This window comes from Capra hircus, chromosome 13 (assembly GCF_001704415.2).
Source record: "Capra hircus breed San Clemente chromosome 13, ASM170441v1, whole genome shotgun sequence".
In the NCBI taxonomy this organism is placed as follows: domain Eukaryota; kingdom Metazoa; phylum Chordata; class Mammalia; order Artiodactyla; family Bovidae; genus Capra; species Capra hircus.
Genome location: NC_030820.1, coordinates 77,430,983 through 77,457,740, shown reverse-complemented (window position 1 = coordinate 77,457,740; position 26,758 = coordinate 77,430,983). Strand labels below are relative to the sequence as shown.

Below are 26,758 nucleotides of genomic sequence, written 5' to 3'. Positions count from 1 at the left end.
GCGGGCTACAGTCCACGGGGTCTCAAAGAGTCGGACACGACCGAGCAACTATCACCTCCACTTCCAATCAGGCACTCACTTGCCACGTGGTATGAAAGCACCTATTCTAATCTTTCTCAGAGTTCCCCAGTTGCTTCCTTTTTCTTATCTTTTTAAATTGTGTATATATTTTAAGGAGTTTTCACACAAATTTTTTTATTAACCAGATAGTTTATGAATCCTTTGTAAGACGTTATAAATAAGAAAAAAGAAAGAAATCCCACCCCGTCTAGCTCTCTGTCTCCCGTTCCAAGGTAACCAACTGTCTTGATAAGTCTGGGGAATATTCCAGCAGACCCTTTCTCCACCCTCTTACATATTTACATTAACCACACAGCTCTACAGTGTGTGTGTATCTGCACACACAAGGCACACCTGTGAGTATTTATATAAAATGTACTGTATCTTTCTGCTATCTGCTATTTTGCTAAGTGTTAGGATCAGGGGTTACTACACACAGATCTGCCTCATTCCTTTTTAACAGCTCTACAGCATAGCATAAACACGCCAGAGGCTGAATAGACACTTCTCCAAAGAAGGTACACAAATGGCCAATAAGCACAAGGAAAGACACCTCACATCGTTAGTCATCAGGGAGATGCAAATGAAAACCACAGTGATTTGTCAGTTCATACCGACTAGGATGGCTAGCATTGTTTAAAAAATGGAAAAATAACAAGCGTCGGCAAGGATGTAGAGAAATTGGGACACTTAATATTGATATATCGATGGCAGGCATGTAAAAACGGCACAATTGCTATAGAAAAGTTTGGCAATTCCTCAGTCAAAGGCACCATATGACCCAGCAATTCCACCCTAGAGAACAGAAAACTTGGATGTTCCTAACAGCATTCTTAGCCCAAAGAGGGGAGCCACCCAAATGTCCACCAGCTGATGAGTGGATACACAAGATGTAGTATATCCACAAATGGAATGTTATCTGGCGACACAGAGGAATAAACTACCGATACATGCTGCCATGTGGATGAATCCTGAAAACATGCCAAGTAAAAGAAGCCAGACACAAGAGACATCTTTTATGATCCGCTTATATGAAATATTCAGAACAGGCAAATCTACAGAGACAGAAATGTTTTCCTGGACAGTATTAGGGATGACAGCTAAAGGGTATGGGATTTCTTTGGGGGATGAAGCAATGTCCTAAAATTGCTGTAATGGTTGCACAACTCTGTGAATATATTATGCTAAATCCCTGAACTTTTATAGGACTTAAAGGTTACATTTAAATAAAGGTTACATTTGATGAGTAACTTGTATGGTGAACTATCTCTCATAAAATGATTACCCCTTCCCCACCCCCCAAAAGCCAGATTCTAATACCTATAATTCCCACGGTTCCAATTCATATGAAATGTCTAGAACAGACAAATGTAGAGATAGGAGGGAGGTTAGCGGTTGCCAGGGGACAAGGCAAGGGGAAAATGAGGAGTGACTGCTAATGTGTAGGGAGTGTTTTTTTTTTAATAAACGTATTTCTTGTTGGCTGTGTTGGGTGTTTGCTGCTGCACGGGCCTCTCACTGCAGTGGCTTCTCCTACTGCGGACCAGGGGCTCAGCACCTGTGTCTCCCGAGCTCCAGAACGCAGGCTCCACAGCTGTGGGGCACGGGCTTAGCTGCCCTGGGGCATGTGGGATCTTTTCAGATCAGGGATCGAACCCGTGCCTCCTGCACTGGCAGGCAGGCTCTTCACCACGGAGGCGCCAGGGAAGCCTCAGAGGGTATCTTTTTGAGGGGACAGAAATGTTCTGGAATTAAGGAAGATAGTAGTGAGGTTGTGCAACCCTGTGGATATACTTAAAAGCACTGAACTGTACACTTTGAAAGTTATGGTATGTAAATTCTACTTTAAATTTTTTTTAATTTTATGGAAGCAGAGTTGATATACAATGTCATGTTATTTTCAGGTGTATAGCACGTGATTCAGTTATACACATATATATTGTTTTTCAGATTCTTTTCCCTTACAGGTTATTATAAAATACTGAGTATAGTTTCCTAGGCTATACGGCAGGTCCTTGTTGGCTATTCACTTTATTTATACTAGTGTGTGTTAACCCCAATCTTCTAATTTATCCCTCCCCCTGTATTTTTTGAAAGTTTCCTCCCATGATGGCTATCTCCAGCTGTTGACCATTAACAGCTGCAGTGAGCACGCATATACACGGCTCTTTGTGAGTATTTATTTCCCTAGCGCAGATCCAGAGACAACGAATGGCATGAGCATTTTTATCTCTGAAACTGTTGCCAAACTATCCTCCAAAGTGGTTATGAGGATTTAAACCCCTGCTCCAAAGCATCCTCACCAACCCTGGAAAATCATCGGCCTCTTCTGCCAATGAGACAGGTGAGAAACCGTACTTTTAAGGCTTCATTCTGCATTTACAGCGCATTCTGCACTCAGCAACTGTTCCTGATTACAAGGGAAACTGATCCTTTTTCCATGATTTCAGACTTGATTTTCAAAACCAGTGTTTTTTCTGTTGTTGTTGCTATTAAAACCTCAATTTTCTTTTTCCCTTGTAAATGTATACCAAACTTTAACACTTACAATAAATGCTTTTGTAATTACATATGAAGCAATCACATCTGAGAATCAGTGATTATTCCAATGCCTAAGCTTGTTTCTGTATTACTATTTATGAGGAACTGGAAGCTTTGTAAAATACAGTATGAAATTATTATTACTACTAATACTATTACACGAGTAATCCTTTGAGGTGTCTTAGGACTTAACTACGGTGTAGCATCAAATTGGCCAACTCCTCCTTTACCTTTTGAGATTGAGGTTCAAAGTTAGGTCAAATCAATCTAGCATACAGAAGAAATTAATTTATATCACACAACCAGACACCCTAGAAATAAACCCTAGCTGCAATTTTGTACATCCCTATCAGTAAAAAGAATTTGAGCATGCATCTCCAAGTTACAAATTTTTATTTTATTATTACTAAAAAGGGCTTCCCTGGTGGCTCAGAGGTTAAAGCGTCTGCCTGGAATGCGGGAGACCTGGGTTCAATCCCTGGGTCGGGAAGATCCCCTGGAGAAGGAAATGGCAACTCACTCCAGTTCTCTTGCCTGGAGAATCCCATGGAGGGAGGAGCCTGGTAGGCTACAGTCCATGGGGTTGCAAAGAGTTGGACACAACTGAGCAATAAGGAAGGAAGATTACTAAAAAAGTGCTACTTCATCACTGTATTTTAAAATAACACAGGAATTCCGTGGCAGTCCAGTGGTTAGGACTCTGCACTTTCACTGCCGAGGGCCCAGGTTCAACCCCTGGTCTGGGAAACTAAGATCTCACAAGCTGTGCAGTGCAGCCAAAAATAAATAAATAAAATAACACCAGAAGTAGAGACTGTGAAAGAGATTCAAGTTAAATAGAAATGTAAGTTCTAATATCTCCTTTTGCCCCAATGAATCTTCATACATACACCTGATTATGGATACCACTAGATTAATTCAAAGGATCAGGAGCAATTCATAATTATTTGTTGAGCCCCTTCTCCCAGGTTTGTTGCTTTAAATTATCCTTTAAAAAAAAAAATTGTTTGGCTACACCAGGCCTTAGTAGCAGCACGCAGGATCTTCGATCTTGGCTGTGGCATACAGGATCTAGCCCCCTGGCCAGGGATCGAACCCAGGCCCCTGCACAGTGAGTGCGGAGTCTTAGCCACTGGACCACCATGGAAGTCTCCACTTTAAGTCATTTTTAATCCTCGAGAGAATGCTTCAGGCAGGAAGGCTCAGAGAGTTCACCCAGCTTTTCTGACAGCTCAGGGCCAGCGAGTGACAGTGGACGCTGGCTCCCGGGTGCATTCTACCACCTCCTGAGGCTGAGACACGGGCAGACCGCACCACGGCAGCCCACCTGCCCTGCTGCCACAGACTAACACCCCGCCTTCTCTCTCCCAGGGTGCACTGCTGCTCTACCATCACCACTGTAGACCACGAGTGCTCTTGAATATGAGCATTATCGGAAAATGCTTAAAATATATCAAGTATAACAATCAGGTTACAAAGCAGGATGTAGGACATGATCCCAGTTCCCTTAAAAAAGTAGAAATGTATTATGTATATAGATGCACACACACGTATTTATTTGCATTGTGTTAAAAAGAAACACACACACACTGCGGTGTTAGGCACTGTCCTACAGTGTACAATGTATATTACTTCAGCTCATTCTCATCATTACCCTACAAGGTAATAGACCATAATAACATGAATGATAGATATTAATAACAGCGCGTAACAGTTACTGACTACTCAGCACGTAGGCGTTAGACTAAGTGACTCCTACGCCTTGCCCTGCTCAGTGTCCTCAGCCTATGAGGTAAAGGCACTGTCACCTGCATTTTACAGAAAAGGAAACCAAAGGCCAAGGGCCAGCACCACCCAGCCAGTAAAGAGCAGGTCTAGACTTGTGTTAAAACTTGAAAGCTCCAAGAGAGTCCGCAGTGAAAACTTAAGTCTCTGTCCTATCCTGGCTTCTTTTCTCCTTTTTGGAGGCCACCAATGTTACCAGTTTCTTGGTTATACTATACATTTCTGCTGAGCGTCTGTACATTTAAAACCACACACATGCGAGAGGCTTCCCTAGTTGCTCAGTGGTTAAAAAAAAAATCCACCTTCCAATGCAGGAGGCACAGGTTTGATCCCTGATCCAGGAAGATCCCACACACATGGAGCAACTGAGCCTGTGCGTCACACCCACTGGGCCTGTGCTCTGTGTCCAGGAGATGCAACGACTAGGCCCACGTGCCGCAACTACTGGGCCCACGTGCCGCAACTACTGAGGCCCGCGTGCCCTGGAGCCCGTGTTCCGAAACAAGAGGCCACGGCAGTGAGAAGCCCAAGCCGCGCAACTAGAGGACAGTGCCGCGCTTGCCACAAGGAGAGAAAAGCCTGTGCAGCAAGAGAGACCCAGCACAGCCAGAAAGGAACAGAATTTTAAAATCAAACCAAATCATATACGCGCACAGGCATTCACGTGTGACACAAATTTTAGGTTAAATGGTAGTACGGTACCAACCTTTTTAACTTACCACTACCTCTTAGAAACTACTCATATCAACACACAGAGCTTCCTCAGGCTTTCTGCGTTTTCAGTGGCTGCAGGGCCTTCCACTGTGCCATCCAGTGATCCGCCCCTCGGAATGGACACACAGGTGTCTTCCAGGCTTCGCTCTCACTGCCATTCCCATCTGAGCAAACACATCGTTTCCCATGTGTAAGGGTATCCACAGGCAAAACCCCTGAAATGGGGGTTGCTGGGTCAAGCGTCCAGGCATTTTAAATGTCGTAAAGAGCTTACCATGGTAAACCCCGGGCCATGGGGCCAGCCCAGTTCCCTGCACTGGGACCAGCTGTGTGGCTCCTAAGGGCTCACAGCTGTCCCCTTGTCCAGAAAACTGCCCTTAGCTGCCGCGAGGCACCTCATCTTGGAAGCTGTCCCCGCCCCACACTCGCTCACAGCCACTGACGACCTGATGGGGGTAGAGAAGTCCCACCCTTTTGCCTGAAGGAAAGACAGAGGCTGCCGGGCAGACTTGCCCCAGAGCTGTGTACCGAGGCCAGGCAAGCGCTACGCTGAGGTCACACCCACCGTCTGGCGCGCTCCCTGCCCAGCCTGCCCCTCCTTACAGACTTACTCCTAAAGAGCACCCCGCAATACATGGCCTGTCCCCAAGCCCGTCTCAGATTCTGCATTTAGGGAGCCACCTGGGACCACCAGTTCTCGGAGTGGGGTGGTCGCGGGAAGCACACTCGAAGAACGGGATTCTGGAGTTGGACCCCTCCACAGCTGCCCAGCAAAGGGCCCCAACACTGGAGGCAGAACCCTGCTCGTCCCTCACCGAGGGTAGCAGGGCCACTGCTGAGACTTTCACTTGTGGTGGACTGGGTCATGGCTGCTGGAAGAGGCAGGGGCTCAAGTCACATCTCTGGTGTTAAAGAGGTTATGGCTGAAATAATAACTGTAAGAAAAGTAGTGGGACTTCCCCGGTGGTCCAGTGGTTAAGACTCCACACTTCCAATGCAGGGGGCACAGGTTTCATCCCTGGATGGGGATCTGAGATCCCACACGCTGCAGAGCAGCCAAAAAACAAAGACAAAGAGAGGAACTGCGGTTGTTGCTGAGTGCCACTGATGCTCTGAAAAGAGAACACGAAAGGCTGAAACAATCACCAACCTCAAGCAAAGGGTGAGAGTCAGAGGGCCGCCTTGGCAGCACTGACATCGACCCTCATCTCCTGCAGTCGGACAGTCTCCAGAGCTGAAGACCGGGCAAGTCTGAACCGCAAGAGTGGCAGACCTTCAGAGAAAGGTGGACTCAGGAAGACACACCTCCCACACCTTCTTGGAGCAGGGCTCCGATACGGGAGAAGTGGGGTCAGACGTGTGGGTTGGGGAGCCTGGAGATGCACACAAGCACCTTTAACCTGCAGGTTCCTGTGGACCTTCCAGAACCTTCCAGAAGTGGCCCCACCACCCTGCTGGAATACAGAGTTCCCAGGCTACTTCAAGATTACACAGATGTCCCCAAATGAGGCCTTAGGCTAATTCCTGCTTCCTGTCATAATACAGCCCCCATGGACACAGACCATTCGGGTGTTCAGGACAACACACGGGTCCACTACTGACCTCATGCTAATCTGATAAGCACAACGTGGCAAGGAGATGTCTTGGTAAGACACAGATGCTTCAGAGGATGGAGACTTTTGGGGGCCTGCCCATCTGGGAAGTTTTCGGGGATCAAGTGGCCTGGAGCACACCAAGACGCTGCCTCCAAGTAAAGGACAAGGTCAGTAACTTCTACTCTAATAAAGAAGCACAGTGCTTGGGAGGCCTCCCCCAGGTTTTGGAGGCAACACATCCCACACTTGAGAAAACTACTCCCACCCATTCACTGGTGTTTAAGGGGCCGATGGTTTTGAGTGAGGCAACCACCACCGGCCGCAGCTCCAGCAGCTCTGCCGCTTCCACCATACCATCCGGCTGACTCCAAGGGACCGAAGTATCTGCTAGAAAGGGAGGCCGGCAAGCCCCCAGGGGAGGGTCTCTCAGCACAGATCCCTGGGGTTCTAGAGCAAGGTCACGCCACATGCAGAAGAGAACCATACACCCCTCGGAAAACCCCCTAGGGGAAAGAACCTCAACAGCTCCTGGCATGTTCTTGGGCCGTGGCAGAGACAGAGCCCCTAAGTATGCGGCATCAAGTGCCCACACAGCCAGAACCATCCTTCACAAGCTGGGATGCCACATCTACCGAGTTATGAGGCCAGACAGGCCCAGGAACAACCCACTTTAAGATGACATTAAAGACCAAACTCGTGTGGGTCCACAAGGTACAAGTACTGGGGTACTGCACAACCACACGTCAAACCAAGAGACTCGCTCTGTGACAAAGGAGGTGCAGAAGTGGGCTGCAGCCGTGGACGTCACACGGTCCTATCCCGAAGCTACCAGCTGGAGTGGCCAGCGGCCTCTTCAAGACGAACCTGAGGCACCAGCTTAGAGATGACATCTGTGAGGAACGGAGCCCTCCTCTAAGATGCACTGTACTTCTTAAGCCACTACAGGGGGTTACATACCCAACAGGCAAGCGTGGGTCCAGCACACAGCGGGAGCACAACCCGACACCACCCTCAGGGACTCCCTTCGGAGTGGAGATTCCCACTTGGAGGGTTTCTACTTCCCTTAGCCTGAAACTTTAGGCTCGGTGTGTTGAAAGGACCTGGCTCCCAGAAGGGGATGTGGCTACCAGGGTTCACACAGTAAGAGTTAACCTCAGAAACTGCCTCATCAGTTTGGGCTCTTTGTGCCTACAGACCATCAGGCCTGGAAACCTCCCACACTGGCAGGGGTGACTGAGGCTGATCACCATGAGGAGACAGGTCTGGCCACTACATAAACGAGTGGAAAATAATACAATTACTGAGGCAATATGTTTTTAACCACAAACGATCTTTTAAAATACTGTTAGCACATTTTGTCAGCTATAATCATAGAACTACTTATCCTATAATAAGGTTAATTTTGAAATTCCTGTCCTTGATGCTGCCACCTATACTAAAATAGCTACTCCAAAGATAGTATTCTGAAAGACAGAGATTCACCAGAGAGAGGAGAGTCAGGGCCTCAGGGCCGTCTGTCTGTTTTCTGGGGAAGTGCTGTTGATACAGGTCTTGTTTGTTTTTGGCTGTGCTGGGTCTTTGTTGCTGTGCCTAGATTTGCTCTCCTAGTTGTAACAAGCGAGGGCTACTCTCTAGTTGCGGGGTGCAGGTTTCGCATTGCGGTGGCTTCTCTTGTCGCAGGGCACGGGCTCTAGGGCACGGGGGCTTCAGGGGTTGCGGCAAGTGGGCTTGGCAGTCCTGGCTCCCGGGCTCTAGAGTACCCGCTCAGTAGCTGGGGCACAGGGGCTCAGCTGCCTCTGAGGGCTCTTCCCAGACCAGGGATGGAACTCATGTCTCCTGCACTGGCAGGTGGGTTTTTTTTTTAACCACTGAGCCACCAGGGAGCCCTGTACACATATATATTTAAAGGCACTTCCTCAGTGGAACGTTATTCCTCTCTAACCCACTGAGAGCATGTATGTGATCAAAGAGGAAATGTCTAGAAGTCAGCCCAGAAAAGCACGTTTCAAAATGCAATCCTTTAGTAACGTTTCTCTTCTAAAGTTGAGACTACTTCACTATTCTGACATATCTGAAAGATTTAAGTGTAAAATGTAACTTAAGATGGAAAAAATGCTGAGCCAAGAGAAGATGGTCAGAAAACTAGGAGCAAGAGTCCAGGCAGAAGGGCAAGTATTCCACTGCGCTAATGGCAGTGAAAGAGCAACAAGGCGCTCCAAGAATAAACTGTCACCTCTGATCCATGTTTCCAGAAACACAGAGGTTAGAAGTCTTCTTGGAATGCAACAGCCTGGAAAATCTTGAGACTCTAATGCGATCATTTTGTCAATTTGACAACCAATTTTGGCCTCTTACCTCTAAGACAGCTACTTTAATGCCAACAAATGAACGCCTGTTCTTTCTCTAACATAAATCAAAGTATCTAAGGTTCAGGGAGAGTTTACCCATGGGACAGTTCAAGTTGCATCACCGTCAAACGCTCATTAAAGCTGTTAACAATTACAGTCGGGATTCTTGCTTTAAGTTTTCTTTAAAAAAACAAAACTTTTTTTAGAACTTAAGTAAAATTAGATGGAAAAGGAAATAGCAACCCACTCCAATATTCTTGCCTGGGAAAGCCCATGGACAGAGGAGTCTAGCGGGCGATGCTCCATGGGGTATCAAACAGTTAGACAAGACTTAGTGACTAAACAACAAAGATATCTATTTATACATTTATACTTATATAAATTTCTAAGGCCTATGTGTGTATATATATATGTCTACAATCCCTTTTTTAATTTTACAATTTAAAAAATCTGAGGGCAAACATGTTTTTTTATGATCCATTTGGTTACTAAACCTGAGATGACCTGAATTTATTTGCTGGTGAAATAAAGACTGTTTATCCTCCCCCTCCCCCCGCAAAAAAACCTTAAGTAAAATTAGAACTACAATCACTGTATATGCTATTTTCAGAATTACTCAGGGTCAACAAAGCAGGAACTGAGTGATATTTTTTCAACTTCCACTGAAATCTTCCATAGACAAAAAGAGCCCTACTCTTAAAAAATTACAGTCTTAACATAACTAAAGGAGTCAACATAACTAAAAGCACAAAGTTAAGAAGACTGTGACAAGGAAGCACATTTGTGCATTTCTATTTACTCAATGATTCAATCAAATCAGTTACAAGTAAAAACTTGATTTGTCTGTCAGTAGCATTTAGGCCCGGAGAAAGCAATGGCACCCCACTCCAGTACTCTTGCCTGGAAAATCCCACGGACGGAGGAGCCTGGTGGGCTGCAGTCCATGGAGCTGTAAAGAGTCGGACGCGACTGAGCGACTTTACTTTCACTTTTCACTTTCATGCATTGGAGAAGGAAATGGCAACCGACTCCAGTATTCTTGCCTGGAGAATCCCAGGGACGGCGGAGCCTGGTGGGGGTCGCACAGAGTCGGACATGACTGAAGCGACTTAGCAGCAGCAGCAGTATTTAGGCTAAACCCTGGAACATGTAGTCAAATTTCCACTCTTAAACCTATTCTGGCGTTTCCTCACTCTACAGTAAAGTATGACTAAGAAAAAAAATCTACTCCTGTTTCTGCTATAGTTATCAGAACAGTGGACAGGATAATTATTTATTTTCACTCTTTATCAATTTCAGTCCCAAATATAAAAACAAATATGTGAACTTTACTAATACATGGAAAGAACAGGAAAAAGTAAAGAACACAAAAAAATAGTATCAACTCAAACCAAGTCAAGTCATCTGATGGATATGTGTACTTCCAACCGTAGTTTGGAGAGAAAGAGACATTATAAGAGGAGCTGGTTGTCAAAAAAAAGAAAAAAAATTTACTTAAAAAGGCCCAAACTACAGAATTCCCTAAGTATAGAAAGTATCTGAAAGCTGTGAACAAGGGTCAAGGAAATATCTTCAGAACTTTACGCTGATATTATGTCTTTATAAAGAATGAAAGTCTCAGGATTCACTTGAAAATATAATAAAATAGAAGAGTAGAAATGTGCTGTTTAGAGTATAGATAGTCCTTTTCTCTTTTCAATATTTTAAAATCTATTTCTTTGCCTGCACCAGGTCTTAGTTGCAGCATGTGGGATCCAGTGCCCTGATCCAGGCCCCTTGCATTGGGAGCAGAGTCTTAGCCACTGGACCACCAGAGGTCTCCAGACAGTCCTTGTCCATACCAACAGTTTCTTAGGAGCTCTGAATGCTGAACACAAAAGGTCAACAATATCTCTAAATGACTATGGACTAAAAAGTAACTTCTGGTTAGAAGAAGTAGGCTAGGAAAACGTATTCCTGAGAGAATGAAAACCTCATTTTCTTTGGCAGCTGTTTTGGCACAAAAATTGGAAACTCTTGAAATGGTGGCTATCTCAGTATTTTGTTACACTTTGCTCCAGTAGGAGAAAAGAATTTTCCTCTCATCTACATAGCTTTATGAATTACAGGACTATTTTGAAAGCTTTGTCAGCATTTCTAAATTCTATCCAAATGTCCTCTAATATAACAAAAACTACTTTCTGGACCCCAGCAGGATCCCTAGAAGAGCTTTTAGCATTCCAATCACCTGAGTTAGAAAATGAGTACTGAAAGTAAGATGGACTTTCTATCCTAAGACCTGGCTCTTCTGGCTACAGTTATTTATGTAACATCAGCGAAGACATAAACTCCGTGGCCGAACAGCCTTGGCTGGCCCCCACCATCACTCCACTCCATGTCCGGTTCTGGGTGGCCATCTGGTGAGTTCCTCTTACAGCTTCTGGTGGGACCTGGGAGGAGAGCAGGGCACCTCACCCCTGTGACTGCCACTGCACGGAGAGTGAGCCTGAAGCTGTAGAGGCTCGCCACGTGGAGAGAGCCTGACGGGGAAGCCTAAGCAAGAGAAGCGCTGTTGAGAACCGGAGGAAGTCCAGGAGACTTGATCCAGTGGAGTCTGACGCTGGCACCGCCTGTAGCTCTTCTCGTGCCCTGAGCCAATGCGTGTGCAACCACACCCCCACCAATTTGTGTTCTTTGACCCTTTTTGAATTGATATTGTCCACAGAATGGAAAGAGTCCTGTATCAGTTAAGATGTTTTCCTCTGCAAGTAAAAGAACACCTGACTAAAAATGGCTTAAACAATAGATGTTTATTATCTCATATAACAGGCAGCTCTGAGATAGGTGGTTTCAGGGCTATCAATTCAACAGAACAACAGTGCAGCTGAGAGTCTGGGCTTTCCATCTGTCCCCTTGGCAAGCCCTAGCATTCTGGCTCTGTCTTCGAGCCACGATGACTGCAAGGTGGCTGCCAGTGCTCCAGACATCACATCTTCATACAGCAGTATCGAAGGGAGGAGAGATTTCTTTTTACCAGAGAGAAAAAAGTTTTCCAAAACTCATCACCCCGGCCTATTTCCCTTCAATCTCACTGGCCAGAACTGGGTCTCACACTGCCCACTGCCTCCACCCCTCTCAATCACTGGTAAAAGATAACACAATTTTCATGATGGCAAAGCCCAATCTTGACTCGGAGGGGCCTACCTTCCTTAAGTGTACTGTGGCAAGACACTAGGTTCAAAACGAGGACTCTGTTTCCACGGGGGTGGCTCTGGGCAGGCCCCTAACACCACCTCTCAAAGTCCTCTTACAGGCGCTGGCGCTCAACAATCCCCTGTCTCTCAAACATTCAAAGGTCAGGACCCTGACATCCCAAACCAAATCATATGAACCACCACTTTAATTGCCATGTGCACCATGCCAGATACACGGCAACTATGGTTGGTTCTTATTCGTAAGAAACTATGTAAACTGCACACAAAACTGTAACTTCCTTGAGTGGTTTTTTACGTCTTTACTGGATGCCCAAGAATAACAGGTATTAGCTAAATAGGTTATTTTCAACACGCCCAATATCAGGAAAGGAATGTTAATGAATGATCTTCCTCTTCTTAGAGTCCGAAGGCTCCTGTTAGCGAAGTTAGAATCTGCCAGGATGTGCATATGAAGAGCCTGTTCAATACAGAACAGGAACTCTCTGAGTAAAACCTGTTTCTAACTCTTTACTGAAGATCAAAACTTTCTAGTGGTACCTCTTCCTTAAAATATGACATCACCTGGGGCTATGGGGCTTAAATGAGATGACACTGTGAAAGCTCATAGCCCAGAACCTGGCACTGAAGGTACCATGAAGTCCAGGGAAGACAAAGGAAGGGCTCAACCAGAGTTGTGGGACTGCTGGCGGGGGAAGAATGGACAGAGTCTGATCATTCAGTTTATTTAGAGATATTCGTGATGTGGGCCATTTTTAAAGTCTTTACTGAATTTGTTACAATATTGCTTCTGTTTTGTTTTGGTTTTTTGGCCTCAAGGCATGTGGGCTCCTCAGCTCCCTGACCAGGGAACAAACTCGCATCCCTTGTACTGGAAGGCAAAATCTTTAACCACTGGACCTTCAGGGAGTCCTTGATCATTCATTTCTAAAGTTAACCTGTGCTGTGCTATGCTTAGTCGCTCAGTCCTGTCCAACTCTTTGCAGCCCCATGGGCTGTAGCCTGCCAGGCTCCTCTGTCCATGGGGATTCTCCAGGTAAGAATACTGGAGTGGGTCACCATGCCCTCCTCCAGGGGATCTTCCCAACCCAGGGATTGAACCCAGGTCTCCCACATTGCAGGTGGATTCTAAACCAGATCTAAGGCAAGGGAAATTAACTTACAGAGGACTAAAGGTGACAAGGCAGTATTAAATATCATCAGTAGGCAAGTGGAAATTAGTGAAAGTAACGACAACGAAGTAAGCTGACTACTAACCTTTAGCTAACCTTAGTGAAACCCTATTTACTATCCTGTAAGCCTGAGATCCAACCAGTCCATTCTAAAGGAGATCAGCCCTGGGTGTTCTTTGGAAGGAATGATGCTAAAGCTGAAACTCCAGTACTTTGGCCATCTCACGCGAAGAGTTGACTCATTGGAAAAGACTTTGATGCTGGGAGGAATTGGGGGCAGGAGGAAGAGGGGACGACAGAGGATGAGATGGCTGGATGGCATCACCAACTCAACGGACGTGAGTTTGAGTGAATTCCGGGAGATGGTGATGGACAGGGAGGCCTGGTGTGCTGCGATTCATGGGGTCGCAAAGAGTTGGACACAACTGAGCGACTGAACTGAACTGAACTGAAGCCTCCCCACCCACATCTTGACTTTAACACTTACTGAAGAGTGAGGCCGCTCCTTCTTCCTTCTTCCTTCTTCAACACTTCAATGAACTCACATGTGAGCTCAACTGTTATTACACTGATTCAACACTCTAAGTTGAGGCTAATTACCTTTCAATAAGTTGCCACAGGAAACAAAAGAGGGAAATGTAAGTGAGGTAGAAGGGAATGCCCTCTGACGACTTCAGATGCGACTAACGTTAAACCTGAAAGTGAGAGTCTCTTCTGGCTGTAAAATTCAGTGATTCTATGAATTAAGTGTCAATTACTCGCCTCAGTGGAGTGACAGCACAGCCTAGCAGTAGGCCTTAGAGTGAACAGTGTGAATGCTTATTTCCAAACCTAACCTAAACCAATGCTGCATCGGAAAAGAATTTCTGAATATACTAAACCAGATCTACAAGGCAAAGAAAGCTTATAAAGCACATACAACTGTGTGTGCATGTGTATTCAGATGCTCAGTCGTGTCCACCTCTTTGGGACCCCATGGCCTGTAACCCGCCAGGCTCCTCTGTCCATGGGATTTCCCAGGCAAGAATACTAGAGTGGGTTGCTATTTCCTACTCCAGGGGATCTTCCCAACCCAGGGATTGAACCCATGTCTCTGGCGTCTGCCGCACTGGCAGGCAGATTCTTTCTCACTGTGCCACTGGGAAGCCTGTCATGTAGAAATATACACATAAAATTAACTTATAAAGCAGTGGTGGTAAGACACAGATATCAGCAGCAGGCTACTGGAAACTAGAAATAAAGTAACCACAATATAATAAATTGATGAGAGCCTTGGATGTGCCCTGGTTTCAGAAGTAGAAAGGGCTCTTAAACATATAGTGGGGCTTCCATGTGACTTTTAGGAGGTCATCACTACTCTCTGAGCCCTCGGTATACTCATGTGTAAAACAGAATCATAACACCCTCAGGGCAGTTGGCAGAGAAGATGAAATGAGCTCAGGTGTAAACCACATCTCGTGTGCTTAGGAGCACTTGGGAGGCACTCAAAAAACGGTACTGCTACTGCTTTAAGTATAGGATCACCATTAAGCACTTACCTAATGAGACCACAGCAACACTCTCTGGCAAGAAATGTAATCTGTATCGGATCAGTAAATGCACCAATATGATGCAGATAGCTGTGGGAAAAAATAAGACACTGTTAAAACAACCCAACTTTGAATGGAAACACCAAGCCCAAGGCAGCAGTTATTTCTGGGAGGCCGCCAGGGAAATGGACAACTGGCAGTGAAACAGTAAACTTCAGCTGTCTTTTCAATTTCTTATTTCTGAATCTGGAGGTACTTCACTACATTTTACATTATTTCTTTACACGCTTGAACTAGCTGCTGCTTTCCAGTTGTTGAAAGAGCAACAGACACCTATCTTTCTTCTGAGTGATGAAATCTCATACAACCATTTAAAATTATTCAAATTTCCCTTATTCTGAGAAATGATCCTCAACAGTGAGGAAGAAGTCAATGACCTCAATCAGTTTTATGCAAAGACAGCTACAACAGAATATATGTTGACAGCAAGTATTTTGCAGCCTTGTGATGTGTTCTCTTTCAACACAGAAGGAAGTCAGGGTGTTTTACAAACAGGACAAAGTTAATCCTAATCTGGTGATAAGAACAGAGAGACCTAGAGATGGGGTGCCTGCTTCCCAGCTGGGTACTGGGACTTCCACCGGTTGAGGGCTCCCCATGAGCCAGGGGAGGCCCTGCGCACTTCCCAAGTGCTCTCTCAGCTGACCATCAACACCCCCTCTGAATGAGCTGGCATCACCTCTGCCTCCTTTGATTAAAGATAAGAAAGCTGAGGCGGAGCGAGGTCACACCACCGCTGGGTGCCACTGGCCCAAGCTCAAGTCCAACCCTGTCCCCTTAATCCTTGGCACCCACCACCCACTACTGGAGGCCTTCATCCTCAACCAGGAAAATGAGAATAATGTCTGACTTTCCTCACAGGGGTGTTGTCATGAAAGAAAAGATCCAAAAAGATGTAAAACTGTTAGAAAGGAATAGGTTTTTCAGACCAAAAAAAGCACACTTTCACATAAATAACTCCTGAATGTAATTTCAAGGCCCAAGTATTACTGTGCATTTTCTTTTACCAGGCACCTGGGTGGTATGCCATCTCATCAGAGTATTATAGTATTAAAAATAAATGAGTTGCCTTTTTTTGTAAAAGTAAATGTTCAAACAATCTGCATGACTGTGAACCGGCCACCCTCAGAGCCTACGCTGACAAATTAGGTTATCTTTAGTCCCACCAGAAAGCACCAGGTGGCCAGAGAAAGGAAACAGCTGTAAATATGGAAATTGTGTCCTCCTTTCATTCTGTGCTTTAAACTATCAATCTGTGGTGTGATTTCATTATAAATATTTAGCCTAGTTAGAAAAGTCCTCCATTAAATACTAAGAGCAAGAAAGAAGTTCCAATGCATAAGCTCAACATGGAACCAGTGAGAATGCCTACTGTATAAAAATGTAGACACACGAGCACATAAGTAGACAGAAATATATAGATCTAAGGAGTTGAATCAGTTGCTGCTCTTTCTTTGCACCAATCTGGATGACAAAATTTAAAAGCTTCTGCTCGTAAATCAGATAACTATCTGAAGCTACAGAGGAAAAGAGGGACTCCCTTGGTGGTCCAATGATGGAGACTCTGCACACGCAATGCAGGGGGCTGGGCTCCATCCCTGGTCGGGGAACGGAGGTCCTGCAGCGTGCAGCAACTAAGACCTGGTGCAGCACCCCCACCCCAAAACAAGAGCAAAAGAAAAGCTGTCTATCAGCAGAGAGAGCTGCATGTAAGGACGAGCAATGCCGCAGAATGGTCTTCAGAGATAAAGAGGAGATCTGCAAAGACACCCCACAGAATGACAGAAAACATTTGTTGGTCATATGTCTGATAAGGGTCTAGTGTCCACAGTATATAAAGAAGAACAAAGAGACAACACGCTTTTAAAACGGGCAAAAGATATTTTAGACATTCCTCTAAAGAAGATATGCAAATGGTCAATAAGCACATGAAAAGGTACTCATCTTCGTTAATCATTAGAAAAATGCAAATCAAAACCACAATGAGACACAACTTCACAGCCTTTAGGATGGTAACAAGGATGGAGAGCAACCGGAGCCCGCAGCTACGGCGGGAAAGTTCGGCAGTTTCCGAGAAAGCTCCTCACAGAGTAACCACTCAACCCAGCAATCCCATTCCTAAGTACATATATCCAAGAGAAATGGGTTTTTATATGCCCACATAAGAACTTAACAAAAGTGTTCATAACAGCACTATTCACAATAGCCAAAAGGTGGAAACAATCCAAATGCCCATCAGCTGATGAATGGATAAACACACGGACGATTATTCAGTCATAGAAAGGAAGGGGATTCTGACACACGCCACAACACGGATGAACCCTGAAGACATTGTGTTACATGAAAGAAGCCAGACATAAAAGGCCACACACTGTATGGTCCCATTTGTATGAAATACCCTCAGCAGGCAAATTCCTAGAGACAGCAGAACAGTGTTTACCAGAGACCGCGGGGAGGCAGAATGGGGAGTGGCTGCTTTTAACAGGAACTGGGTTTCCTTCAGGGGTGCCGAAAATGTTCCAGAACTAGATCATGGTGATGGCTGCCCAGATTCAGATTACATTACTGTGAATGTAATGAATGCCACTAAATCATACACTTCGAAATGGTAAACTTGATGTCTATTTTACTACACACACACAGATTTTTGTCTTTAAAAAAAAAAACCCAAGGAAAGTTATATGCAAAAAGCACTAACATGGAAAGATCTCCAAGCCATTCTGTGAGAAGAAAAGCCGAGCTATAGGACCCCTCTTACGTTAAAACAAACTCCGGACAGTATGTGCCTATCGCTGCCTGTGTGCTTATGAATGCGCATATGTATACATACACATCCGAGCACACACTTTCAAGTACACTTGAGAAAATACAGAGCAAGGAGGGACAAAACCTTCTGTGTGATACGGATGGCATGAGCACCACAAATTCCTGTATTTCCAATTTTTCATGCCTGAAGTTTTAATTATGGAAAATACATTGAAACATAAGACATGTCAATTTTAACAACTCCATTAAATTTTATGGCCCATAAAATGTGTCGAATGATGCTAATAGTTAACTCTAGTGTAAATCAGTAACAGTGACTCACCACTGTTCACTGTGGAGTCAAAGATCAGCAAAGGAAAAGTGTAGGTCAACTGACCTCAAACTTCTTGAAGTCAAAATTAGAATTTTGGCATCCTTTGCACATACAAGTCACAATCTCATCTGACTTGACTACAACAGTAAACAAAAGTGGTGAATCTGTTCCAGGTTAGGAACTCCTGAAGTCTAGAATAACTGATGGACTATTTCCCTCAATTCACTAGTCTATGCATTAAGTGATCTGGCTAGTTATCTATTAACAGACATTTTTTTTCCTTATCAGATTTACATTGTGTGGACATATAATCAGGAATAAATATACAAGATACGTAATAATTTGTTGATATACAAGAGAGGGAAAACCTCCCTTCAAATTTACATAGAAAGCATTCCATTCCGCTAACACATGCTAATCTACCCGTGCAAAGTGAAGATACCAAGTCGTCAACCGATTAGGGGAAACAGAAACCACCTGACCAATGTCAGAGGCTTATGATGGGTTTGTAGAGAAGACAATGCAAGAGAAATACGCAGCACTGCTAAATACAGCTCCGCCCTTTTTGGCCTCAAAGATGTACAAACACTGGGCAGCATTTTATCTGGATTAAAAAGCACATTATGAAAACCTGCTTTGTGATCGCTGGCACAAGCTAATCCGAGATGCTCCACACCCTGAAAGTTACTTTGAACGTCTTATTTCTCACCCTCCAGTGAAAAAGGTGATCACAAAACGGAAGTTTTTTTCCCAAGGCTTGCCTTTTATATCCCTTAACATATCATGCTGACAACAGTGTAAACTGACTAACAATACTCCTTCAGGATTAAGGATTCGGTACTAAAGACTTCTTGGTCAAGAAAACAACTGCTTTTCTTCTTAGTATTCAAGTACTGTAACAAAAGGGGGAAGAAAGAAAACAAGAGTCCTTGATTGTTGAAGTAATCCCTGAGAAGCAGAATTACCTTGACAGAGTAAAAAATTACTTGGGCATATCCAATCTAAACAGACACCGTGCACTTGTGGTTTGTGTACTTTTTTGGAAAAAAGCTTTTTTAAAACTATACGGGAATTCCCTGGCAATCCAGTGGAGAAGACTCTGCAGTGAGACCAAGGGCTTGGGTTTGATCCTTGGTCAGGAATTAAGATCCCACAAACCACGCTGCATGGCAAAAAAGAAAAGTTTTTAAAAACCTATAAAAGACAAGGATGAGTTCTGAGATTTTAAATTAAATAAAATTATGTAGTAAAATTACTTAACTAACAGTCTAAATACAAATGTGAAAGAAGTTACACTTTTCTGCGAAAAAATAAACCAAAAACAATCCTAATAGCCATCAGAGAAATACTCTGCACTCTTATATTTTCTGTATCTTCCGTTCTTCTGAAAAGATCTAACTAGAAATATGACTCAATATAATTAAAGAGGAGCATAAAATGTAAACGTGCCAACTTCACTTTACAAACAAGTTTGGAGAATCCTATTCGAAGTTCTTTCTTTCTTAGCTGATCCAAAGTGGTTGCGCAGTTTTAACTGGGTTTTCTGGTCTAAGACACTTGTCTACTGTCCATAGTGTCTGCAAGGCAGCTAACAAATTGCCTTTTATCTAAACTTCCTGACCGATGTCTGGCAACCTGAAAATTAGCCTCTAGTCTCCCCTAAAACAGATCTGTCAATTAATTTAAACTCTATGGGCCTAAATTTCTTCACCTGTGAAATAAGGAGGTTGAATAAAATGAGATCTTAAGTTTGAGAGAGTGAATCTCTTTAAAGAAAAATATCACGTGAGTAAACAGCGGCACAGAGAAGGCAATGGCACCCCACTCTAGTACTCTTGCCTGGAAAATCCCATGGACGGAGGAGCCTGGTGGACTACAGTCCATGGGGTTGCAAAGAGTCGGACACGACTGAGCGATTTCATTTTCACTTTTCACTTTCCTGTATTGGAGAAGGAAATGGCAACCCACTCCAGTGTTCTTGCCTGGAGAATCCCAGGGGCAGGGGAGTCTGGTGGGCTGACAATCTCTGGGGTCGCACAGTCGGATACGACTGTAGCGACTTAGCAGTAGCAGCAAACAGCGGCACAGGCGGTACACAGACATGGCAAAAGCCATGACCACAGTTAGCGGGAACAACAGAGGTTAAAGAAAACAGTGTGCAAACACGAGGGGGTCTGGTCTTCCACTCACAGCAAAACTCTTAACTAAGTGAACGTTTACATGGAAGCTGAATGGACACAAGAGACAAAATGCAGCTCTGGTCAGAAAGTCAGATGCTTTGCCGTGTGACCCCCAACCCCCAGCCACACCGTCACACAGACACACACAGAGACTCATGAGCAGAATCTGAAATACACTGAACTAGAAGATGTTCAAGGCTCTTTCCAGATCAAGAATTCTCTGTCTTTGTTTCAAAGGACACCTATGATAAAGACGTTCTTCAGAATGACTAAGCTCAATGATTTTATAAAGAAAGAGGACTATGAGACGAAACAGTTAGAGCATCATGAACTGATCAGTGACCCTCCGTGTATGAACTGAAAGCCAAATGAGAGGCAGACTTGACAAAGTCAACAGCAGCTGACCCGGGTTTGACCATACAGATAGCACACACAGACGCTCAAAATGCCAGGGGATGGTGTTTCTGAGAACATTCCCCAAAGACCTGCATTCACCTAGGACGAGGAGGCTGAAGAAAATGGTCATGCCGCTCGACTGCTCTTCCTGCTGAGCTTGCTCCCCTGTCTGCACCGGGAGGATGGGCTTGGCAGGGGTCGGGAGCACCAGTTTCGTAGTGACCACCAGGGTGGTGTGCAGGGTGACATTGAAACCTTCATGAGTCGTGTTGGGGAACCTGTTGGAGAACATAAAAAGCAGCTGAATTAGACAAAGGAAAGAGGGCCCTGAGTTATCAACCCATACACAAACCAGAAAGAGAACTTTGGCCTGGAGCTCTATGGCATTCACAAGGCTTGCAACCAAGAGGCAAGCCTTGGAGAGAAACTGGTTAGGAAGATTCCTGCCTGCTGCTGCACGAGGGTACGGGTGGCCTCAGGTGCACCGAACACAACCACTTAGAGGTCAGGGACAAGGGGGAGTCAGGGCCAGTGTAGAACCAAATGCTGCCTTAATGGGGGATTTAAGGACTAAGCACAGCACAAAGGGAGGCAAACTGGAGTCTCATCACATTCCAAGTTCCAACATCATTTACTAACCACCTTTACTTCTCCAGTTTACATTCTTTTCCTTAGATCGAATGTGCAAGAAGCCACTGATTTTACTCAATTGTTGATTAAGTCTGAATTCCCTACCCTACTTTACAACCTCAGTTCAATGGCCCCAAAATAATCCCCTCTGTAACACCCCCACTCCACCCCACCACTATGTTCCTCACAGCTATCTCCTCACATTGTGTTGGGATTGTAAACTAGTGTGATAATGACATAATAACCATTGCAGCTGTGATTGTAACAACTGATGTTTTTTGAGTACAGCCTCATTCTGGGGACCAGGTAACATACAAACCTGCATTTAACAGGCATTAACAAGCCTGAGGTGGACACTGCTACTTTCTCTTTCTTACCTGTGAATAACAGGCTCAGAGACCCTTTTGTTATGCCTGCTGGCTTAACGTGGCTAGTATCTCAGTAAGTCAGTGGCAGAAGCAAGCGAAATTTGAATCCAAACTTGAAATCACTGAGCCATACCACCTCTTTTCCTTTGTGCTGCTGAGGCCCAGTTTAGTGTCTGTGACAGCCAAGATGCTCAGTAAGTAAGCTAACTAAATGAAATGACCACTAGGCTAAAAGACATTTAGAAAAGTTGTCAGGCGAGGGAGTCAAATTTCAACTGTTGGCTTGGTTCCTTGTTAATTTTCATACACTCCTTCCAGGAAGACGGGCTTCTGTAACATGCAGCAGACTGTGCCGGGCAGGTATGCAGAAAAGACTAAGAGTGGTCCTTCCCGAGGCAACTGAAGGACGGAGACACCTCACTCCCTTTATCTTACACAGCCAGCTCCCTTGCTCTCTACACTCCAGCCTTCCCTTTTTTCTGTCCTTAGTGTCAAAAGGCACTAAGCTCTTTCTTGCACCTGTCTTCCCTCTCCTATTCCTCCTTTTGGCCTCTAAGGCTTCATCCGGCACGTCACCTGTTCCTGAGAAGCCTCCTCCACCCCAGTACCATTCCGCTTCCTTCAGAACACTGAAATTATTTTGTCTATTTATGGTCTTCTCTTTCCACTAAAACGAAAGCTCCTTGAGAGGGGCTCCGGGTCGGTCTCCCTCTCTACCATGTGACCAGGGCCTGATCGACAGTAGATGGCCACCAGTTTAACGAATAAATGGATTTCATTGAAGGAAACAAGAAAACATGATCGTTACAACGGAGGAGGGGACTGGCTACGTAAGGGGGAGGGGGGGGGAGGACTTTCTGGAGGCGGCGGAGCGCTGCGTAATCAGCAGATGCCCGAAAAATTGGAAAGTGAAATCTGGGCTGCGGTTTCCGCAAGGCAGCTTCCGAGATCTACGACCAACGGCCGATACCTAGGCAGAGGGTCCAACCTCAAGGGGGCTGCGCGGCCCAGGCCCGCCCCTCCCCCGGCTCGCAGGCGCCAGCACGGTCAGTCCCGGCCAACCCGCGCGAGGAGCTCCTCCTTCTGGGGCCGGAGGGCGGCCTGAAGGGCTCGCTGTCACCCGACCGGGCCCAGCCCTGCCGCCTCAGCCGCCCAGGAAAAAGCCCACTCACTCCTCTTCCGCCATCTTCTCCCCAATCCCGCGGAGCCTCCGAGACCACCGAGCGCGGGGCTAGCAGGGCCCGCTTTTGCTTCCGGCTTCCGCTGGAGGCGCGGGCGGGCCGACCGGCAGCGGGGCGGAGTCTCGGCTGCACGAGGCCGGCATTTCTGTCCCTTCGTCTCTATGGCCGGAGGGTGGGAGGATGCGCGTGGGAGGACCCCGGGGAACTTTCAGGGTGTGTGGCCACACTTCTTTTGGCCCCTCTGGCCCTGCGAAGTTCCGGCTGTTCCCTTCCACAGGGTTGGGACGTTTAGGGGAAACTCCTGAGTTGACTGTGACTCATCCTGAAAGCGCGCGCTTTCCTCCCGGTGTCCAGGAATTGACCATAGTTAAAGTGGGACGGAAGCTTCTAGAGTAAGCTGAGCAGAGGGACCCCACGGGTATACCCGCCCAGTCTCAGTTTTCCCCAGCCCGAAAGAGGACTAGCCACCTGGGTTTTGCAGAATTGTGCAGTATTTTATCTGTAAACATATATTGAGTTCTGACTGTATTCCTGTCTTTAAAATAGAGGATGATGATCTTAAGAATGAATCCTTCATTCATTTGTTCATTGTCTCAACAAATAATCAGACGCCTATACGTGGTTCCAGGTGGCTCAGTGATAAAGAATCCGCCTGCCAATGCAGGAGACACAAGAGACACCGGTTTGATCACTGGGTGGGGAATATCACCTGGAGGAGGAAAGGGCAATATTCTTGCCTGGAGAATCCCATGGACAGAGGAGGCTGGTGAGCTACAGTCCATGAGGGTCGCGAAGGGTCAGACAGGACTGAGCATGCAGGCGCGTGGTTAGTGTCCTGGTCTGTGTGGGTTAGAAAAGAATTTCCAGACACCAGGCAGAATGAAAGGAGAATAAAGTTTATTTCCAAGGCCCCCCTTGGTTGTTTTTTTGTTGGGTTTTTTGTTTTTGTTTTTTGTCTGTTCTTTTGTCCTTGGGAAACCACAGTTAGCAGTGATCTGTGGGGTTGGGGAAACAGGAAAGAACAAAGTGAAGTTGGAGGGGTAGGAAGGCCCCCACCTGGAGAGCTGGTACCTTCTTGTGAGGCCTTTGGCTTTGATGCCAGCTCTGAGGCTACTTCCCTCCCTGGTGGAAACCATCGTAGCTCAGCAGCTGTGATAGCTGTTTAAACCCTTTTTCTGACTCTGCTATTCTTCCTTAAGCTTTTCCCACAGCGGAGGAACTAAACACGCACAACAGAGGCCCTTTTAAACTTCAGTCACTCCCCTGCTTAAAAGGTACCCTCGCTTCCAGTCTCAGTCAGAGGGGAAAAAAGGTGGAGAAGCTCCAGGACTCAACCCTGCCCCCTCTGCCTTGTGAGGTCAATCCCCTCCCTCCTACTCAGATTTTCCACTGTGGTCACAGTGACTTCCTTGGGGGCACCTGAAACAAACCAGGATCAATTCTACCTCTGCACTGGCCAGGCCCTTGGTCAAGAATCCTCAGCCCTGGGACTTCCCTGGTGGCCCAGTGGCTAAGACTGCGCTCTCACTGCGGGCAGCTGGGGTTCCAGCCCTGGTGAGAGAACTGCATCCCACATGCTGCAACTGAGACCTGGTGCAGCCAAATCAATAAAACCTTTTAAAAAAGAATACTCAGCTCCTAGGTTGCTTCTTGACACCCACCTTTCCCACTTTCTGTTTACCGTTCTCTTGTCCAATATGCCTTCCCTGACCAACCTGTCTAAAATCCAAGTGCTCTTCCCTTCTCTGCATTCTTTTCCTCCATAACCCTGAACATATTATATGTTTTACTTATATGTTCATTTATTGTTCTTCTCTCCATGAGAACATAAACTTCTGAATGGCAAAGTTTTGTTCTCTTTTAAGTACCTAGACTACTACCTGGCATAAAGTAGCAACTAGAGAGAAAGATGACCTTGAGACTTCCCTGATCCTCCAGTGGTTATGACTCTGCACTTCCAATGCAGGGGCCGAGAGTTTGATCCCTGCTCAGGGAACTAAGATTCCACATGTACTGGCGTAGCCAAAAGTAATTTAATTTAATTTAAAAATGAACAAATAATCCATTTTGAGTTTATTTTGGGGTATGGCGTTAAAGAGTGTTCTAATTTCATTCTCGGAATAGGAGAAAATATTTGCAAATGAAGCAACCAACCAGGGATTAATCTCCAAAATATACAAATGGCTTATGCAGCTTAATATAAAAAAAAAGCAAAACACATAACCAAATCAAAAAATGGGCAGAAGTTCTAAAGGAGACGTTGTTGTTCAGTCTATTTGTCATGTCTGACTCCGCAACCCAATGGACTGCAGCACGCCAGGCTTCCCTGTCCTTCACCATCTCCCAGAGTTTGTTCAAACTCATGTCCATTAAGTCAGTGATGCTATCCAACCATTTCATCCTCTGTCGCCCCCTTTTCCTGCTTCAGTCTTTCCCAGCATACGGGTCTTTTCCAAAGAGTCAGTTCTTCGCATCACGTGGCCAAAGCATTGGAGCTTCAGCTTCATCATTAGTCCTTCTAATAAATATTCAGGACATAAAGATGGCCAAAAGAAAACATAAGATGACTAAAAAGTGCATGTTCAACATCATTAAAGATTCAGTTCAGTTCAGTTGCTCAGTCCTCTCTGACTCTTTGTGACCCCATGAATCGCAGCACACCAGGCCTCCCTGTCCATCATCCACTCCTGGAGTTTACCCGAACTCATGTCCATCGAGTCAGTGATGCCATCCAGCCGTCTCATCCTCTGTCGTCCCCTTCTCCTCCTGCCCCCAATCTCTCCCAGCATCAGGGTCTTTTCCAATGAGTCAGCTCTTCGCATGAGGTAGCCAAAGTATTGGAGTTTCAGCTTCAGCATCAGTCCTTCCAATGAACACCCAGGACTGATCTCCTTTAGGATGGACTGGTTGAATCTCCTTGCAATCCAAGGGACTCTCAAGAATCTTTTCCAACACCACAGTTCAAAAGCATCAATTCTTTGATGCTCAGCTTTCTTCACAGTCCAACTGTCACATCCATACATGACCACTGGAAAAACCATAGCCTTGACTAGACGGACCTTAGTCGGCAAAGTAATGTCTCTGCTTTTCAATATGCTATCTAGGTTGGTCATAACTTTCCTTCCAAGGAGTAAGCATCTTTTGATTTCATGGCTGCAGTCACCATCTGCAGTGATTTTGGAGCCCCCCAAAATAAAGTCTGCCACTGTTTCCACTGTTTCCCCATCTATTTCCCATGACGTGATGGGACTGGATGCCATGATCTTCGTTTTCTGAATGTTGAGCCTCAAGCCAACTGTTTCATTCTCCTCTTTCACTTTCATCAAGAGGCTTTTTAGTTCCTCTTCACTTTCTGTCATAAGGGTGGTGTCATCTGCATATCTGAGCTTATTGATATTTCTCCTGGCAATCTTAATTCCAGCTTGTGCTTCTTCTTCCAGTCCAGTGTTTCTCATGATGTACTCTGTGTATAAGTTAAATAAGCAGGGTGACAATATACAGCTTTGACGTACTCCTTTTCCCATTTGGAACCAGTCTGTTGTTCCATGTCCTGTTCTAACTGTTGCTTCCTGACCTGCATATAGGTTTCTCAGGAGGCAGGTCAGGTGGTCTGGTATTCCCATCTCTCTCAGAATTTTCCACAGTTTATTGTGATCCACACAGTCAAAGGCCTTGGCATAGTCAATAAAGCAGAAGTAGATGTTTTTCTGGAACTCTCTTGCTTTTTCCATGATCCAGCGGATGTTGGCAATTTGATCTCTGGTTCCTCTGCCTTTTCTAAAACCAGCTTGAACATCTGGAAGTTCACGGTTCACGTATTGTGGAAGCCTGGCTTGGAGAATTTTGAGCATTACTTCAATAGCGTGTGAGATGAGTGCAATTGTGTGGTAGTTTGAGCATTCTTTGGCATTTCCTTTTTTGGGGATTGG

At 45.5% G+C, this 26,758-nt stretch overlaps 1 protein-coding gene across 3 annotated transcripts in view; it reads right to left on the bottom strand.

Moving 5' to 3' along the window:
- The window catches only part of SLC9A8 (solute carrier family 9 member A8), a 74,499-nt gene extending 51,416 nt beyond the window's left edge, over positions 1–23,083 (bottom strand). For 2 of the 3 annotated variants that reach the window (XR_001919084.1, XM_018058011.1), the window contains exons 1-3: positions 22,821–23,083; positions 20,750–20,928; positions 14,945–15,025 (exon numbers count right to left, since the gene is read on the bottom strand). Coding sequence is in view for 2 of the 3 variants with exons in the window: in XM_018058011.1 (XP_017913500.1) it covers positions 14,945–15,025; positions 20,750–20,928; positions 22,821–22,834 (274 nt within the window). In the remaining variant the exon portion in view is untranslated. The remainder of the gene's footprint in view (positions 1–14,944; positions 15,026–20,749; positions 20,929–22,820) is intronic. The other variant, XM_018058012.1, reaches the window with a different exon arrangement.